The sequence below is a fragment of the Larimichthys crocea genome, chromosome XXIV, assembly GCF_000972845.2.
Source record: "Larimichthys crocea isolate SSNF chromosome XXIV, L_crocea_2.0, whole genome shotgun sequence".
Lineage (NCBI taxonomy): Eukaryota > Metazoa > Chordata > Actinopteri > Sciaenidae > Larimichthys > Larimichthys crocea.
The window spans coordinates 17,797,532-17,816,244 of NC_040034.1; the positions used below are offsets into that span (position 1 = coordinate 17,797,532).

An 18,713-nucleotide genomic window follows, 5' to 3' on the forward strand; every position below is an offset into this window, starting at 1 on the left:
CAGAGGAACACAAGTCTGCGGGCCTGCTCGTTGTCTTTGTCCTCACATAAACTTGTCTTTGCTTTGGGGATATTGTATAATTTGCATAATGATACTCATCGTTATCTTATTGATCATCATCTAAGCCGTGAAAGGTTAATACCCGAGCGCTGTTGTAACATGGCGTACAGAGGAAGCTTGATCATCTTATACTGGTGTGTGTTCTTCTGTGCTGTGCAGTCAACAGTCTTCGAGATCAGCTGGATGACATGAAGAGAAGAAACCAGAATTCACACATTTCCAATGAGAAGAACATTCACCTGCAGAAACAGGTCAGACACTAGGTGTTATACTCGTATAATTATACTAAATTTGTATGTCATAAACTGCATTAAGCCGTTTTCTCGACTCAGAAACATCTTGTAACTGTTACCAAATAGAAAAGTGATGAGTAACCAAATAAAACTGTTGACTGATCTCATCTTTTTTTTTCTTCTTCTTTTTTTTTCTCTGCATCAGCTGGAAGAAGCCAACACATTGCTGCGAGCCGAGTCCGAGGCGGCGACGAGGCTCCGTAAAACCCAGACAGAGAGCAGCAAGCAGCTGCAGCAGCTGGAAGCCAACGTGCGTGAGCTGCAGGACAAATGCTGCCTGCTGGAGCGCAGCAAGCTGAGCCTGGAGAAGGAATGCATCAGCCTGCAGGCGGCGCTGGAGACGGAGAGAAGGGAGCACAGCCAGGGCTCCGAGACCATCAGCGACCTGATGGGTGGGTGACAAGCACAAGGAGCTGGAAGTCTGTAAACAATGGATATTTGTATATATTAGTAAGCAGAAAGGCACCACATCGTAATTCGTCTGGTTTTAGGATTAAATATAATGTTATAGTTTTGCACACGTTATTCTTTATATACATTTAGAGAGCAGTGTGATCTGTGGAGTGAATCGAATGCAATCTAACGTATGAAAATCTGCTGTAAGAGTTTGCTGATGTAGTTACCTGTATTCTTACGTGATGGAAATTCTGTTACACGCCTCGGAAAAAAACTGTAGTCTCTCAGCCACTTCTGTATACCCGGGAGCTTAAATGGCGAAATCGAAAGTGCCCCACAAATAGAGAGGACGCCAAAGAGGCTTTTCAGGCCTTTAATAATGAGTTTGCACTGCAGAATCCATTCAGCAAACAACACATCATCTCTCTCTGTTTGTGTGTGTGTGTGTGATTTGAATGTATTTGTGAAGGGAACAGTTTTGTCTGGAGGTGCTTTACAGAGCCACAAAACAAACAAGAACAAAATACGTCTGATATTTAGAGATGAAGGCTTAAGCTCCCTTCGTCACACCGGTCGAACAAATCTAAGTGTGGACTGTAATAAACGAAATGCTCGCCCTCCTGTAGACGAGCCCCTTGAATAAAACAGCAGTCATTTGCAGCTGGTCAGCATGCAACAGCATGCACGAGGAAGTATGCCATCATCAAGGCTAATAACTCAACCTTAATCTGATTTAAGGGCAGCGCTCGGGCTATTTAAACTGTCATGTAAAAGCTTTTATCTGATTGTGTTAATTGAGGCGAGGTCACGCAGCTCAGGTAACGCGCCCAGACTTCTGCTCAGTCAACAGTTTCCAATGAGGCGGGATATTGGAGAAATCGGATTCATTTCAACCGCGTAAAAAAACATTTTCCAAAGATATTTCCGAGCGTCTTTTAGTTTGCTGTGTGTTTTTATATTGATGTTTTGGCTTCGTCTTGCAGGACGTATCTCTGGCCTGGAGGAGGAGGTACGTCAGCAGAGACAGGCTCTGTCCAAAGCTGAGACCGAGAAGAGGCAGCTTCAGGAGAAACACACGGATATGGAGAAGGTATACCAGAAATTATTATTATTATGGACTATATATATTTCTTTTCAACAACACAATGATTCTCCATCAGAGTATTATTTGTACCCCAGACACAAATACCTCCATCAATTATAACGTTCTGTCCTCATAACGTGGTTTGTTGTAGTGGGAGCAGCACAACAGAGGACAGACTGATGTAAAGAGGCTGGCTCTGTAACAGGATTAACCTCTTCCACTCCACCTTTCCTTATGATAAACATATTTTTGACTTTCCATGGTGGAAACACAGAGAAGTAGTGTACAAGCAGGCAGCCTGAAGATTCACATACTCGGTTACATTTCTCTGAAAGACAGTGCAAAAGTGGCTGATTTAAGCTGAAACTCCTCTCATTGTCACTATACTTAGGATAGACCCTCTAAAAGCCCCCAGGTCTGTAGTTTGTGGGCGTGAAGTCTCACAAGGCCGACGTTATGCCAGAGGTCACAACAGGTCATTTAAGACAGCGAGGTCACGTCCAGTGATATGGCCGCTGTGGGTACTAACATCATCACACATGAATACAACTGCGTTCACTGCATTCACATCAGGTTTTCTGCTTGGACTATGCAATCGCAGTACTGCTTAAATATTCAGATACCCAAGAAGAAAATAACACGTTTAAAAAAAAAAAACCTGCCCGAGGCTGCATGGGAGTAGCATAAAGTGGGCATGACTGTGAAGAGGAGAACCGTGGTCACACACAGAAGCAAGAATACAAGCTAATGTGACGTGGCTGCTGCAAGTGGATACAAATATCTGCACTTACGCTTTAAAACTGAGCCTGATACAGCCTCTGAAAGAAGTAATGCTGTGCAGAGTGAAATCTTTAGAGATCATTACCTAATTGACAGTTACAAACAAGGTGCTGCGTTCACTTAACTTAATGACTACAGTCTTTGTAGAACTGTAATCTTCCAAGTACTTCCTTAGATCAGCTGGTGATGTCCGTCGAGGCGTATTGATCCCCCCTCATCCCCCAAGTTTTAAGGACTTTAGAGAAGAGCATTGCTGAACATTCAGTCTTTGGTAACGATTTCAGAATCGGGTTTTGGGTTTCACCGGGCTTGTTTTCTTTGTACAGGAGATGAGCAACAAGGAGATTGATTTGACTTACAAGCTGAAGGTGTTGCAGCAGGAGCTTGAACAGGAGGAGGCCTCTCATAAAGCCACCAGGGCGCTGCTGGCAGACAAGAGCAAGATCAAAGTAACCATCGAGGGCGCCAAGTCAGAGTCCATGAAGGGTAAAAAGCACCAACAAGGTGTTTTTTCCTCGTTTGCTTCAACAGTTTGCTCATGCTGATTTGTACCATTAGATGAAGGTTTGAACTCTGCCAAATAAAAACTGTACACGATGCACTTTTCACCGTCGATTAAAATACCTTTAACGTGTAGAAAATATAGCGATGTAATAAATAATTCCCGTGCAGAGATGGAGCAGAAGCTGGCGGAAGAGCGAGCAGCCAAACTTCGGTTAGAGAACCGAATCCTGGAGCTGGAGAAGCACAGCAGCATGATGGACTGCGACTATAAACAGGCTCAGCAGAAACTAGACGAGCTGCGCAGACACAAAGATCGACTAACTGAGGAGGTGAGTGAGTGTTTATGGTCTGTGCAGGGGAACAGTGAAGTGTGTGTCTTAGATATTAAATGCCACCTACAGACTCGTATCCCGCCGCTTATTTAACTGTGTCACTTCTGAGGAATAGCTGTAACAGGAAGCGCAGACACAACATTGTTCTAAACGGTAAACACCTCCTCATTTCTCCGTCACATTCAGGTGAAGAACCTGACACTGAAGATCGAACAGGAGTCCCAGAAGCGGAACCTGACTCAGAACGACCTGAAGGCCCAGAACCAGCAGCTCAGCTCCTTGCGAACGTCCGAGAAACAACTCAAGCAGGAAACGAATCACCTGCTGGACATTAAACGCAGCCTGGAGAAACAGAACCAAGAGCTGCGCAAGTACGTTCACATCTCGTTGAACCGTTTTTTCATACTCCATGCTCCATATTTAACACAAAGAGAATGACGAGTTTGTTTTTGTCTCTGACTACAGAGAAAGGCAGGACACAGACGGGCAAATGAAGGAATTACAGGACCAGTTAGAAGCTGAACAGTATTTCTCTGTGAGTCTTCATTCTGCTCTGTAATTGCTATTATTATGATTATTATTATTATTATTATTATTATTATTATTACGTGGATGTGAAATGAGTAAGCAGCACATTTTTCACTGTCTGCGCTCGTGTCAACAGAACGCCTTTTATTTTAGTAGCTTTTGCTTTGTTTATTAAACAGCTGATAATCGATATTCGCTGCCGAGTGTCAGTTCACATGATCTGCATCAGTGGAATCCCGTAATGCTTAATAGTCTTTAATCTTTAACGTTTTTTTAAAATTATTTGATCGGGTTATCTGTACACAGGTCATCACAATGTGTGTTTAATGTATTCGTGTGTTTGACCTGTTTGCTGTGTGTTGCAGACGCTGTATAAGACACAGGTTCGTGAACTAAAAGAGGAGTGTGAGGAGAGGAACAAACTCTACAAGGAGGTGCAGCAGTCTGTGCAGGAGCTGCAGGAGGAGAGGTGGTTTGAGTGTTTGAAAAATTAGATGTTTTCTTTTTAATAAAGTCTTAAAAGTTTTAAAATTTTTTTATTTTTTTTTAACTTGACTAAAATCAAGAAGAAAAAAAAGAAGTAGCGTCTGAGAATGTGATGTTTATATTCTGGGTTTTTTTGCTCTTCAGCCTTTTTCATCTTGTTTTTTTTTTGTGTTTTTGTTTGGTTTGTTTTTTTCAGGGATTCATTGGCAGCTCAGCTCGAGATCACGCTGACAAAGGCTGACTCAGAGCAGCTGGCACGCTCCATCGCCGAGGAGCAATACTCAGACCTGGAGAAGGAGAAGATAATGAAGGAGCTGGAACTGAAGGAGATGATGGCGCGCCATCGTCAGGAGCTGAGTGAGAAGGACATCACCATCAGTTCGGTGAGTGGCAACTGTCTCCTGCCTTCGCAGTAGAGGTGGACTGATACGTTTTTTTTTTTAAGGCTGATGCTGATAACGATTATTTTGACCGATCAGTCTTAACTGATCCCTGATATTTGCTGCTGTTTTTTTTTGGGTCGATTCTTAAAGCCGATACTGCCTTTTCTCCCATTTACATGATAAATATAACACAACGATAACAAATGTTACACAAGTCTCAATTTAAACGAAAAAAAAATTAAATATTTATGCTGCCACACAGGATTGAATTTCTTTTCAGTCATTTCTTTAAAAAGAGACAAAAACACAAATTCAGTATATTTTATCTTCTGTTTGATTTGTAAATTAAAGTTAAAGTTTTATTCAAGTTTTTTTCTACATAAAATAAAAAAAACTGGTTTTATTATCAAAGATAACACACTAGTAGTCCTGAAGGAAACTGTCAAAGACAGACACAGACAGAGAGAGGGGGGGAGAGGAAGACACACACACACATCCTTCTCCTTTTCAGTGGGGAAGAGGAGTGTATGGACATTATTTTATGTAAAGTTAGATGCTGTACACGTAGTGATAGGTTATTGTTTTCATGTGCATACATGATACTCCATGGCAATGTGGACACGCACAGTGGTGGCGGCTCAGCTGGAGATCAGACAGGGTTTTTTTGACAGTGGGAAAGGAGCCCTATGCCGACTGTAAGCGGCACGACCAGCGTTTAAAAACCTGCGTTGACCCGCTAATTTCAGTGGCAGAGAGAGAGAAACACACATTGCTCTCAGTCAGAGTGAAACAGACACAGACCCTCCCGCTCACAGTGAGACAGAGACAGATAATACAGCTACATTAGACAGTTAAAAATACATTAAAAGTTGCTGACCCTTGTTGTTGTTGTTGTTGTTGTTGTTGTTGTTGTTGTTGTTGTCTTCCAACATTACCAGCTGCTTTCTGCCAGAGATGAAGGGGCAATGCATGCGCTTCACGTAAACTCCAGCATCTCAACGCATGGCTGCTGAATGCGCTAATTGATCGGTGCCGATACGAAGTAAAAAAACGCAAAATATCGGCTGATGCATCGGTCGACCACTACTTCGCAGTTTGATGTAAAAAAAAGTGTAAATGCAGTGCATTTTCAGATGTATAAAGACACTATGAAACAGACCTGAACAGTTCAAGTTGGACAACAGATGGCAGTGGCGGACAGCTCAGACAGTGCTCATAATTACCCACAGCATAGTGAACATGATTTGTGTATTTTCTGCCCCATGCAGCTAGAGGAAGCCAACAGGACCCTGACCAGTGATGTTGCCAACCTAGCCAATGAGAAAGAGGAGCTGAACAACAAACTAAAGGAGGCTGTAGAAGGTGATTTAAAAAGTTTAAGATTTAACTTACAGTTTTATTATAAGCATCATATATCCAGGTTGATTTATCATATGTGTGTCTGTTATTCAGAATCAGAGAAGTCAAAGGATTGGGAGCTGCAGATCAGCCAGATGAAGCAGACGTTTGAGAAGCAGCTGCAGTCAGAGAGGACACTAAAAACTCAGGTAAGTCTGTTTTTTTTATGTAAAGATCCTCTGGAATCTGAATCATTTCTCCAGGAAAAAAAAAAAAGTCTAAGCATGAACATGGCACTCGTGTCCGTCTACAGGCCGTCAATAAGCTGGCAGAGATCCTGAACAGGAAGGAGGTTCGTGGCGGAGGCAGTCGCCGAGGTAACGACACGGACATGCGGCGGAAGGAGAAGGAGAACAGGAAGCTGCAGTTGGAGCTGAGGTCGGAGAAGGAAAAACTCAACAGCACCATCATCAAATACCAGAGAGAAATTAACGAAATGCAGGCGGTTAGTAGGACGGACACACCGACTGATTTCATGTCACGTAGCTGCATCTCCTCCTTCAGTATGTTTAACTGACCTTTTTTTTAAATTTTTTTTAAAATTTGCAGCAACTGGCGGATGAGAGCCAGATGCGTATCGAGCTGCAGATGGCTCTGGACAGCAAGGACAGTGACATCGAGCAGCTCAGGAACCTCCTGCAGTCGCTAAGTGTTCAGTCACTGGACTCCGCCAGCGTCAACAGCGGGCCGGAGTTTGACACTGATGACGCATTCACAGGTAAGAGCTCAACCACACGGTGCAAATGTCACTGTTGTTAAAAACTTTGTTAAACGTTTTGAACAGTAAAACAGTTTTTAGCTTTCCAGAAGTAATGAGACTGGCTAGAAATGGTAAAACGAGATAAAACAAGGCAATTTTGAACAATTTTCCAAGCTGACAGCTGAAAAATTTGTGTCTATTTTAGTCATTTGGGGGGATTTTGCATGTGCAGGTGTTTTGCAGAAAACGGCTTTTGCTCAGTAAATAAATAGTTCAAAAAATAATTTGATTAGAACTGACAGCTGATGGAGGTGGATCTATACTGGCATCACACCTTTGGCATGAAACTCAAGCAGTCTCTTTATTTCATTAAAATTCAAATGAAATGCTGACACACTTTAAACTCCACGTCTCTTTCTCCCACACAGAAATGAGGCTGGAGGGCTGGCTCTCTCTCCCTGTAAGAAACAACACCAAGAAGTTTGGATGGGAGAAGAAGGTATGAATGAAGCCGTTTCGATGATCTGTAGCAGTCTCTCTTTGATCGACATAACCTCACCGCGTCTGTTCTGTCACTGTCGCCGTAGTACGTTGTCGTGAGCAGCAAGAAGATTCTCTTCTACAACAACGAGCAAGACAAAGAGCAGTCCATTCCCTACATGGTGCTTGATATAGAGTGAGTATAACAGCTACGCCTCATGACTCATGTCGGTTTTAGTTTGTTTATGACTTCAGTTGTTGTGACAACGTATTTTCTTCACACAGCAAACTCTTCCATGTGAGGCCCGTCACTCAAACAGATGTGTACCGTGCTGACGCCAAAGAGATTCCAAGGATATTCCAGGTCCGTCCCGGCACCTCGTTCATGGTTTATCATTGAGCTGAACTTCTGAACGGTCATGTTTGTTTGTTGAGCGTCAAAAGCGCAAAAATCCTCATTCTCCATCAACTCTCCAGATTCTTTATGCCAATGAGGGCGAGAGCAAAAAGGAGCCAGAGTTTCCCGTGGAGCCGCTGGCCATCGGAGAGAAGTCCAGCTACATCTGCCACAAGGGCCACGAGTTCATCCCCACGCTGTACCACTTCCCCACCAACTGCGAGGCGTGCACCAAGCCGCTGTGGAACATGTTCAAGCCGCCGCCCGCTCTCGAGTGTCGGCGCTGCCACATCAAGTGCCACAAGGACCACATGGACAAGAAGGAGGAGATCATCGCTCCGTGCAAAGGTATGATGCTCCGTTCACACAGAAGTTGATCTATGAACAGGTTCTTGATCGTCTTCAGACCATGACTGAAAATTGCCCTTCTCTCCTACCAGTCAACTATGACGTGTCTACGGCCAAGAACCTGCTGCTGCTCGCCATATCCCAGGAGGAGCAGCAGAAGTGGGTGAGCCGACTGGTCAAGAAAATCCCCAAGAAGCCTCCGCCGCCAGAGCACTTTGCACGCTCCTCGCCACGAGCCTCCATGAAGGTCCAGCCCAGCCAGTCCTTGAGAAGGCCCAGTCGACAGCTCCCCACCAGCAAGAGCAGGTAGCAAAAGCAGCGGAGAGATCACGAGCTGAAAAATCGACTCGGATCTATTTTTCCAGAAACATTTGATCATGTCATAATTGAATTTTCTGAATCTTTTGGCCTAAAAACCGTCTAATTTAAATTTGTTGAAACTTGTTAGCTCCTCATCTGTTTACTCCAATAACCCCCGGTTTCAGTCTGAATTGTAGCGCATCCAGAGTTACCTAATCTAACGGAACAAATATTGAATATTTCTGAACTCAACCTTGTGTGAATACTAATGGTGTGATTAATGCAGTGGAGTTTGTTTTTGTCGGGGAGAATAAAAGCTGTCCTTGTGTCTAGAATTCACCGCAACGTCGGTGAGAAGTGTTTTTGAAGTGTGAGACGGTGAACAGCTGTGAAGCTTTGCTCTCTAGATGAGAGCGTGTCTTCCGTTTCCCCTCTTGTTGGTCTCGTTGTCTATCTCAGAATCTGTCCTTACACAACAACAACAACGTCAGTCTCCTTAACATGAGAACAAAGCTACGCTTTCCAAGAATAGATTTTTATGGATTGTGTGTCTAAGTGTTACCTGGACATCAGAACTAATCTCCCGTTTCAGATTGGAGGATTTGGGTCTCCAGGACTGGCACTGGGCATTGGATGATATCGATGATGATTGTTCCTCTATTCATTTCTGATGGCTGCGTCTGGTAACGGTGTGTGCAGAGTGTGCCGTGCAGTGCTGTGATTTCAGTGGCAGTGGAAGTGTTTCCACGAGGCGTTTACACGTCTACAGTCCCAGTTTGTTGTGACTTTCAAACCTTTTACCTTCAAAAACACAAAGTGGCACTTTTAGGGTGGTGGCCAAACTTTAAACCCTAAACGTTTCTCACCTATAGTGTCCTCTGACCTCAGCCCTCGCAGGTCAAACGGCTTCAAAATGAGACGAGAAGAATCCCACAGTGGACACTGGTACAATTGATGACTTCTCCCACCCCTGTTCTTCCTTTGCCCAGACGTTTCCCTGTAAAACACCTCAATTCCTGAATGTGTGTATGTTTCTTTACAACCAACACGTGTCTCTCTGCACTAAACTCTCAGACACAGTTCTGGTTGTCAGTTTGTGGTGGTGTTTGTGTTGGTGGTGGTGGGCTAGGTCCACGTGTTGCTCCCAGTGCATGTACTTGTTGGGGTTCCTGAATGGGTGGACACATTTGGCAGCTCACGTTAGCTTGGATCACCTTTCCATTGTTTTTTTTGTTTTTTTTTAATGAAAGCAGGCACATCGTCTTGTGGGTTAAAATACATATACATATTTATATTTTCATGATTTATATAGTAGCTGAACACAGTAAATGTCTGATTATGTCACATTATTCCTAGGCATTCCTGTGCACGTGAAATATCCTGTGTCCTCCTGTGTTTCTAAGTTGAATCAACTTTATTGTCAATGCTGCTATATCTACAGGACATACAGAGAACTGAAATTGTTTCCCTCATATTCTTGATGCAAACCGCAATATACATGAAATATAAAATATATACGCGTTTAAAGAACAGTATGAACAGTACAGAACTGTTTAAAACAATAATTTAAGGTAATATCAATGATATATTATAATTTCTCCTTTGAACCATAGATATATTTAATGAGTGTGTTTAATGTTTCAACTAAAATCTCCCTCAGTATCTCCGCTACAGTTCTCTAAAAAGCTACTGTAATTTTAAGAAATAGTTATCAAAAAAATATAAAACTAAAAAAATGATGTTCTGTTGAAAAAAACAAAACTCAGCCAATGTATTCATCATATTTTAAAGTCTGGAGGATCAATATTATCCTTCAAAAAAAACTTATCAAGACCAGAAACTCAAATCAAATTCGACACACTGCACTCGTCAGAATTGATTTGATTTATATTTTATTTTATATATATATATACTTTATTTTATCTATGGAAAAACAAAACTTACTGATATTATTACCACAAAGTTCTTGCACACCATAAAGTCTCATTGCCAGGTGTGTACATAGAATATTGACTGTGAAGAAAGAGTTCTTGGTGAAGGTCAGATGAGAAAAAAAAAAAAAATGAAAAAAGTGAGCACAGTGATTTGTGCAGGATTCTTTGCTTAGTTTTATTGAAAGCCTACCAGGACAGGACTTCTGTGCGTTCTCTGAAGACTTTCGTTTTGCTGAGACTAATCCTGCATCTGTTTCTCTCTCTTCCTCCAGTTAACCTTGCTTGGGAGTGTGGCGCATCGTCATGGTGGCGGGCTGTGTTTCATCATAAAATCAAAAGACTGTACACAAAGCTCCGTTTGCAGAACAGCACACTGAACCTCCACGTCACTTCTCCACAACCCACCCTGTCGTGCTTCAGCCTGTGAGAGTTACAAAGTCTGTTTTTCCCTTTTGTTGAACTCCTTTCCCAGCCAATTGAAGCGGTAACGACTATCAAACTCAACCCCCTGTGTGATCTTTTCACCCAGCTGGATGGCTTGTAAGCATATTAGCCGAAGTCTTCTCTCGGGCTCTTGACTAGAGCGATTACTTGTCTCTGGGGGGGGGCCCACAGACCAGAAGAGAGCTCTTATGCGCCCAACCAGGGATGGCGAGAAGGAGATACACTTACCTCAACACTTCTCACCAGGACACACTGTCTGATTGAAGGACCTAACAGGAAAACACTCAACTCTTCCTCACCACCTATGGGGATTCTCGTGGCCAAATAATAAATAAAAAAAGACTTCTTGTGTTTAAATGATTGTGAACAATATGAAGGGTTTAATGGGGAACACTACACTCAGAATATAGTTCTGTAATTTGTCAGCTGAATGCAGCTGAGGTCGTTCATGAACATGATCCCAGAGACAAGCATCTGGACTTTGGCTTATTCAATCTCTTTAACATATTGATTGTAGCTTCTTGCTTCCCACGATTCTGCTTTCAGGTGCACGTCCACACGGGTCATAGAAACTTGAATGAGGTACTTAAAGCAAACGAGCTGCGACTTCTAGTAAAGTCAACAAGGTGAAGAAGGAGCGTCAGATTCCACCAGGATTTGAGCAAATAATTCCTCGAGCACCTCTTATTCAAATTTCTGACTCAGGCACGCTCCGAATCGCCGGTTTGTCGTCGTATGACTATAGTAACGGTTATAAGTGAACAGAATCCTGCTCTGAATGGTATTAGATGAAGGCCCAGACATGAGATCCTCACAATTCAATAATCTTTCAAACCTGCACTGTCATGTTATGAGGGTTAATGTTTACTGAATACAAGGGGTGCACCGTTAATGCTTTTCTGATCCGAGCTTGGCTCCTTTTGTTGTTTTGAATGTACATCTGGACTTTACCAGAGACGACACGCAGGCATTGTATTACTTCTATCCAAATATACTTGACTGAAGCCCCTTTTCATCACCAACTACTCTGAGTGAACTTGCATGTGTTTGCCTTTTCAGGCCTCACACTTAAGTGCTGTCACCCACAGGCCTCCACCTATTATGAAATTTAGTTTTTTAGTAATTTTCCTTAAAATGAAATAAATAAATAAGAGCTGAATCAACCAGTAAGAAGCAGAAATAATGAAGGTATGCAATCATTTCCCATGAGTCAAAATACTGAGCAGCACTATTCCATTGAAAGTTTTTCTAAAAGTGTTTGTCCTGATATTTTTGTATTAAAAGTAACCAAACTCTGAGTTTGGGCACATTGTTGTGTGTATGTGGCTTATATAGCAAGTGGAGAGTAACTATGTGTGTGTGCGTGTGCGTGTGTGTGTACTGAGTGCTCTCCTTTAACCAAGAAGCATGTTTTATACATATAAATATACACAGTATATATATATATTTTACATGCCATACAGTGCACATTATATTATTTATACAGCCTTGTCCACTTTGTATTTAAGGGCTCTACATCCAGATTGCATGTTTGCTACCAAACAGCTCTATAATAATAACTACTTCAACAATAAAGACATGGATGTGCCTTTTGGTTTCGGATTATTTTTCTGACTTTAAAAGAAATCTATTGGAAGAAAAAGGTGCACAACTTGGGTGAGTTTTTAAACACATGAGACTGAAATGTAAGAAGCTTGAATGTTTGCTTTATTAAAATAATTCAGAAATGAACTTTAGACTTATAAAAGCTTTTCAAAATACAGTATTTCTTAACCTGAGTGGAAAGATCTCAGATATGCTTTGACTACCCTAATAACACTTTCTTTTTTTCCCCCTCTCCCCCACATACAGCATTGGTCTTTGCTCTTAATACAAAGTGTAGCAGATTTTTAGTCACTGGAATGTTATACAAAAAGTGTGTGATTCATACTGAGGTAAAAACACTATAAAAAGCACATTTTGTGGGCCAGTATTACAAAGGCTGCTTACATAACTGTTAGTCAGTTTAGTTTCAGTTTTTTTGTTTGAGTCCTAGTTGTGTCCAGAGTAAACCAGTAATCACTCTGATGAACAGACGCGGGAATAAACTGCATGTTCTCAGTGCAGCGAGTCAGCCTCAGGATCCATCTTGAACATTTTTAGTCTTCTTTCTTGGATCCGCTGCTCTTTCTCTGGTAGTAGAGCACCGTGAGCAGCACCCACATGTTGAGCGAAGTCATGACGATAAATCGCACAAGAACTGTGGAAAAGGATTAAAGATAGATATTATTAGAACATTTAGATGCGCTAACATAGAGAGGTAGTGCTTGCCGATTTTCATTTCAGGTTGTATTAATAGTTTCATTCTCTACATAAAATTAGCTGGAAAAAGCCAAAATTCTGATGTTCCAAACTGCTGAAAGTCACTTATTATGCTACTTTCTGTTCAATGAATATTGGCTATAACCAATGACATTCTCAAAATGCATTTTCTCTTTCAGTGGCTTTCCCTTCATTTCTGAAGATAGGAATATACTTATTGAGTAGATTCTTATGTTATATAAAACTATTGCCTTCGGATGTATGGATGGATGACTGAACAAACTGGGTGCCCAACAGAGGCCCTTGGGGGTCTCCTCTGTTTAAAGTGACTTAACCTTTTTTCTGCAAAAAACTCAAAAAAGCAGAAGTAGGGATATTTTAATGTGACACGAAGGGATTAAAAAGACATCAAACAACGACAAAAACACAAAAGGACTTCAAAAACATGCAAAACAACTATAAAGGACCAAAGAGACCCACAATAACCAAAGAGATGCAAAATGGTATGTTTGATTGAATGTGGTGGTCTTGCTGATGTGGGACTGGCTCGTTGTTTCATGATCTATCAATGCTTTATTGGAAACTCTTTGTTGAAAGCATGCAGATGCCTCAAACCCCGTCTCAATCTCAAGTTAGGGTTTAAAATCTCATTTACCAAAACAAAATTTACCTTGGGGGACAACAGGGATCAGTTTTGACACTTCACATGATAGATGCTACTGGCTGAGCGACCACACCACAAAAACACCCTTAACTCGTGTAAAACTATGATGGTAGTTATTTAGAGAACAAATCTTTTTAAAGAGCTCCTCTGAAATGTTTATAGAGATCATTAAAAACAATTATATCGCAGATACTAAACATCCCACAAGCATTTGTAATTCAGTCTGACTTACCCTGCATGTCTCCAGTTGTCACCGTGGTGGTGTAAATCCGTGCTGAAACAAAAGAGGAAGCCGGGTTAATGACATCCTCATTATCCAAGAAGAGCATCTAATACGTCATTAATGAAGCATGGAATTGTTCATTTATTAAATTAGGAGCTGAGTAAATAGTGTAATGCATATTCATGAACTGAAACTTCACAGTAACAGTACTTCGGGGAGGAGAAAAAGTCTCAGAAATGTGTCACGCATTTCTGAATTTATCAGGGATGCTATTGCTAAACATGAGAACTGAACTGATACGATTTATTTGAAATGTGGAGATTTTGATGTACTTAATGTTCCCCCACACTACATTACAGAATATTTATAAGAATTTAACAGACATTAACCTGAACTAATGGATTCTAATGAGACGTTCTCTGAAGATTTCACACACAAATATGACATTAACGTACGTATCGTGGGGTCCTTGCATGAGTAGGAATTTTAGTGATTGGACAGTGATCACAAGCTTTCCAAATCTGGCAGTAATTAAATGTGGCATCAAGTAGTCCAATTACTCTGTAGTTCCCCTGGTCTGAGTAGCTTTTAAAAAAAAAATTTTTTTAGCTTCTTTCAGCTCATTGTTTTGGTTTTACAGCCTGAAACTACCGTTATGGTTCATTCTCATTGGCCCCATTAGCGTCATTTCCAGCCGCTTCCGGTGTTAAATCTCTTGAAACCCAATGTATGCTACTCGTTCACGACAAACAACAGACAAAGCTGGCGGTATGCTACTCGTTCACGACAAACAACAGACAAAGCTGGCGATTAGCTCGTGAATATAGTGGAGGATTCAAAGTTGTTCCTGTTTTTCAGTATCTGTTTTGGACTTGCAAAAGAAGAAATAAAAAATGCAATACACACAGTTTTTTTTGTTGTTTTCATGTCCAGTGTGACACTCACCCATACAGGTGTAGGTAGCCATACCCCAGGAGAGGGCGCTGACCTGTCCAGCGTCCTTAGACTTCCACAGGCATTGCAATTGTGCAAATTTGCTGGCTGCACTAATGAACGTGCACAGGCTCTGAAAAAAAGAGGAGAGAGATTTGGTATGCAGTAACCAGTGTAACTCTACAGTTCACCTATTTTTTTTTTTTAAGTGAAAAGCTTCACCCTTTCTGTAGCTTGCTAAAAAACTTTACATTTTAAAATTCGATTCCTTCAGACACATTCATCTTGTTAACCAACAAACCATTTGGCATTGATGAGGTCCGGGTGTCTTATTGAGATACACCAGGCGCGGCGATGTCTAAATAACTTTCTGTTCAAATGTCCGCCCCATTACTCCTGACTGATGACATGTCATCTCTTTGCTTACTTTGTGACACACTCAGACTCGTGATTGATGTTAAACTGACTTCTTACCATAGCCAAATCTATGATCCACTTCTCCACAGTCAGGAGCCTCCAACCTCCAACAAACCTGAACACATTATGTTAAGGCAATAACACGTGACGCGCTGTAAAAGGTAGCAACAAAAAAGCCAATGGGTCATTGATTCTCTTCCACGCTGAATGAACACTTTGACAACCACGGCTATTTGAAAGTGATGAAAGGATACACCAAGGCGTATATGAGGCTCTGCCGCAGGCTGCCACTGTAATGAAGAATCAGGAGCAGAAGAATGACATCTGAGGACACAGGGCAAGTTAGAACACACACCACTTTAGGGCACATGGTGAAACTGGTTGCACGTCTCACAGGGCTGGGCTTGGCTTTCATTTGAAGAGGCACTGATATAAGTTTTTACTGTCTCATTAACTCACCCAGAAACTAATATTTCCGGTTTATACAAGGTTCCGTTTTTTTTCACAACAGTTTCTGACAGTAACAAGCCTCTTGGGGTGGATCTGTGCTGTTTGAGTACTGGTTTACAATTAGAGACCAATAAAAGGTAAGAGCCTACATGCGAGTGTTGTGATACTGAACACTCTCACATGACATCAATTATCACCCACATCAACCATGTGGATGATGTTTGATTTCCTGTCAAACCCCGGTGTAGAATATTAACCCATGGGCATGCAGATGTCAATTTAATGTTCTGCTTTGGTCCAATATGGTAGGCTACAGTGTTTAAGCTCTTATTTGAAAGCATCCAATAAACCAAATACATTTTTTACCTACAAAATAAAAAAATAGGACACTTTTGGACGCCAAAAAAAAAAAGTAATTTTATTAAATCGACACTTCACATAAAAATAATAGACAACTCACCTTGAGCAATGAGAATTGGATATTCCAAGTATGTTGGAGGTGGGTAGTCATAGTACATCTGGTATGTGACAAACACAATGAACCTGTAAAACAGATAGTGTATTGTAAAGTTCGCAGAAACAATGATCAAGAGAAAATATGGCACAAACGTGGCACTGACGACACCCAAAGCCGAGCTAACATGCAGCTGGACGCACGTGTGTCCAGGTTGTTCAGGGTTTCTATGGGCAGGCAAAGTGATAGCTGGAGTGAAGTTGGATTTTGATAAACAATTCAAATTCAAGTTAAAGCTGCACAAAGCTTTTTCATGTGTTTGTGGTGTCACGTGACTGGTAGTAGTAGCAGCTATTTAACAACACTCCTCATCAGCAAATGCATGACCTCATTTTCACATGCAGATAAGCATATTTTGTTCCCAGAGAGGCTGTAAAGTGAGTTTTTAAAGCAGGAATCACAGCAACTGGTGGTACTGATCAATAACACTTGACTGCCCACAGATACAATCAATTTTTTTTTACTACAGAGCAATAAAAAACAAAACAAAACTTGATGCACCTTTGAGATGTGGCCATGTGTGTGAAAGGAGACCCATTACAATCAAGGATGTCAGAGTAAATCCATGCAAATGTGATATATACTTAAATAAAATGGATTTTATTTTTACATAGACATCACACCCAGTGCAGCACTAAGGCTGAGATATTTCATTGTAGCATGCCCAGTGGCAGCAGGCTATCGCTCACCAACACAGTAGAGACATTTAGTGGACAGTGCAGCTACCGCCAGGCACAGAGGAGAGACAGGACACAGAGTTATACAGACACAAAGTCCCAAAGTAAATATGATCCAAAAGGAACTTTAAGAAAACCTAGAAACGTAGAAAAGAAATAATTAGGTGATATTTCCACGAGCCCAACAAGGAACACTGGCTGTAAGGTTTGGAGGCAGATTTACTCTGAGCTTGTTTAGTGATCGAGCATGAGATCAAGAACTAGTCTGCTGCACTGATTTACAAACTGAGGCCAAATCCTCACCTCTTTAAACAAAACTCATTTGTTTTAAAGCCTTCGCAGTATGATTAGTTGTGTTTGTGTTTGTGTTTGTGTATCAAAAATCAGCCATGGTGCCTCCTGGTGACCTAATCTCTACATGTCCTATTGTAATCGAAACTGGCTTTTCATGCCCCTGCTCACCAAATAATCTCGTTTTGAATTTCTTAACATCATCCGAGTTATCAAGTTTCAGGTGTATTTATCATATGCAGGTTAACACAGGGTCAGCAATACAATAAAGAGGAACCTGTCAGCTCAGTGTGACAAGAATAGAAATAAACTAAAGAAGTAAAATACATTTTAATGTAAAGGTAACTATGATACTATGAAAAAATAAACCTATATAATATAATATATAATAATGCAAAATATACAAAAAAAAATAGCAAAAGATATAAATGTTCTATAACGCGTGCAAGTTACTGTAAAATAGATATGAACATATAATATATAATATAGATATATATATATAATATATGATATATTACATTATTCAAAATACTGATTGTAAGAGTCACTTTACAAATCTGCAGGAAGAGTAAAGTCAGAAACGTTTTAGGGTTTTATTAAAATAAAAAAAAGGTATTTGGTGGTTCAGATTTATGCCGAAATCATCAAAAAAGGTATTTGGTGGTTCAGATTTATGCCGAAATCATCACTATGTGTTCAGGATCCAGTAGAGGTATTAAATAATGTTTAAAAGCCATGTGTGGCCTCAGTTATAACCAACGCCGCCTTAAATTTGAAACTTTTTAAACGCAGTCTGGAGGCGGGGTTCCTCCCTCCACAGATGAGGGGTGCGGGACAGGAAGACACATCAGCATCGACAGTCACACTGCTCACAATGAACTTCCCTTCTCCACTTTGCTGTTAAGTAACACGCATCGACATCCGTGAGAAAAACCTCGATACCAAAAAACACATACCCGACCAACTCGAGCAGCAGACTGTTGAGGCTGACTCCGGTCGTCGACTTCGCTCGCATCAGTACAAAAATCTGCGGAAACTTGAGCACGAAGCACACGAACAGTGTGCTGAAGTTAGCGGCGTGCAGCAGCGTGTCGGACTGCATCGTGACAGGTTTTATCGATATCTGAACCGTAGATTGTCTGAGTTTTAGAGAAAAGTAGCAGCCAGATGCTGCTGCAGGTTGCGACGTCTCCAGTGTCAACACAGCTGGATTTAGAGAATACTTCCGTTTGTGACTTTCAAAATAAAATAAAGCGAACGCTTATTTAAGTTTTATCAATCTAAAAATACAGTATAGGAACGTTAAATCTACTCTGTTAAAAGACTCAAGGGAGCCACTTTTCCTAAACTGTTCTTATAGGTGACGTGTAGCAAAATAGATCGACAGAGCGCTTTT

The 18,713-nt window shown here is 41.2% G+C and overlaps 2 protein-coding genes across 4 annotated transcripts in view; one reads left to right on the forward strand and one right to left on the reverse strand.

The window, feature by feature from the left end:
• rock2a (rho-associated, coiled-coil containing protein kinase 2a) overlaps positions 1-12,145 on the forward strand; it is a 29,892-nt gene extending 17,747 nt beyond the window's left edge. The window contains exons 14-33 of one of the 3 annotated variants that reach the window (XM_027274957.1): positions 220-311; positions 499-745; positions 1,733-1,839; positions 2,940-3,099; positions 3,286-3,446; positions 3,636-3,820; positions 3,915-3,984; positions 4,343-4,446; positions 4,660-4,846; positions 6,115-6,208; positions 6,299-6,393; positions 6,498-6,689; positions 6,794-6,962; positions 7,373-7,443; positions 7,532-7,620; positions 7,710-7,788; positions 7,902-8,169; positions 8,262-8,475; positions 9,358-9,495; positions 10,676-12,145. In XM_027274957.1, the coding sequence (XP_027130758.1) occupies positions 220-311; positions 499-745; positions 1,733-1,839; positions 2,940-3,099; positions 3,286-3,446; positions 3,636-3,820; positions 3,915-3,984; positions 4,343-4,446; positions 4,660-4,846; positions 6,115-6,208; positions 6,299-6,393; positions 6,498-6,689; positions 6,794-6,962; positions 7,373-7,443; positions 7,532-7,620; positions 7,710-7,788; positions 7,902-8,169; positions 8,262-8,475; positions 9,358-9,424 (2,651 nt within the window). In that variant the 3' untranslated portion in view covers positions 9,425-9,495; positions 10,676-12,145. The remainder of the gene's footprint in view (positions 1-219; positions 312-498; positions 746-1,732; positions 1,840-2,939; positions 3,100-3,285; positions 3,447-3,635; positions 3,821-3,914; positions 3,985-4,342; positions 4,447-4,659; positions 4,847-6,114; positions 6,209-6,298; positions 6,394-6,497; positions 6,690-6,793; positions 6,963-7,372; positions 7,444-7,531; positions 7,621-7,709; positions 7,789-7,901; positions 8,170-8,261; positions 8,476-9,357; positions 9,496-10,675) is intronic. The other 2 variants (XM_027274956.1, XM_027274958.1) reach the window with 2 other exon arrangements.
• A 381-nt stretch (positions 12,146-12,526) lies between these two features.
• On the reverse strand, positions 12,527-18,567 carry slc66a3 (solute carrier family 66 member 3). The gene is made up of 7 exons (XM_010738225.3): positions 18,274-18,567; positions 16,296-16,378; positions 15,640-15,709; positions 15,443-15,500; positions 14,981-15,101; positions 14,045-14,086; positions 12,527-13,086 (listed from the first exon to the last, which is right to left on the reverse strand). Exons 1-7 carry the CDS (start codon positions 18,417-18,419, stop codon positions 12,986-12,988), a joined length of 621 nt encoding a protein of 206 aa, XP_010736527.1. The 5' UTR covers positions 18,420-18,567; the 3' UTR covers positions 12,527-12,985.
• Positions 18,568-18,713: the final 146 nt, after the last annotated feature.

Excerpts from the sequence above, each read along its gene's own strand:
- slc66a3 (XM_010738225.3), bottom strand. The coding sequence starts at position 18,419 with ATGCAGTCCGACACGCTGCTGCACGCCGCTAACTTCAGCACACTGTTC. Across the intron at positions 15,710-16,295 it reads TCCAATTCTCATTGCTCAAG|ATGTCATTCTTCTGCTCCTG; the intron begins GTGAGTTGTCTA and ends CTGTGTCCTCAG. Across the intron at positions 13,087-14,044 it reads GACAACTGGAGACATGCAGG|TTCTTGTGCGATTTATCGTC; the intron begins GTAAGTCAGACT and ends CCTTTTCCACAG.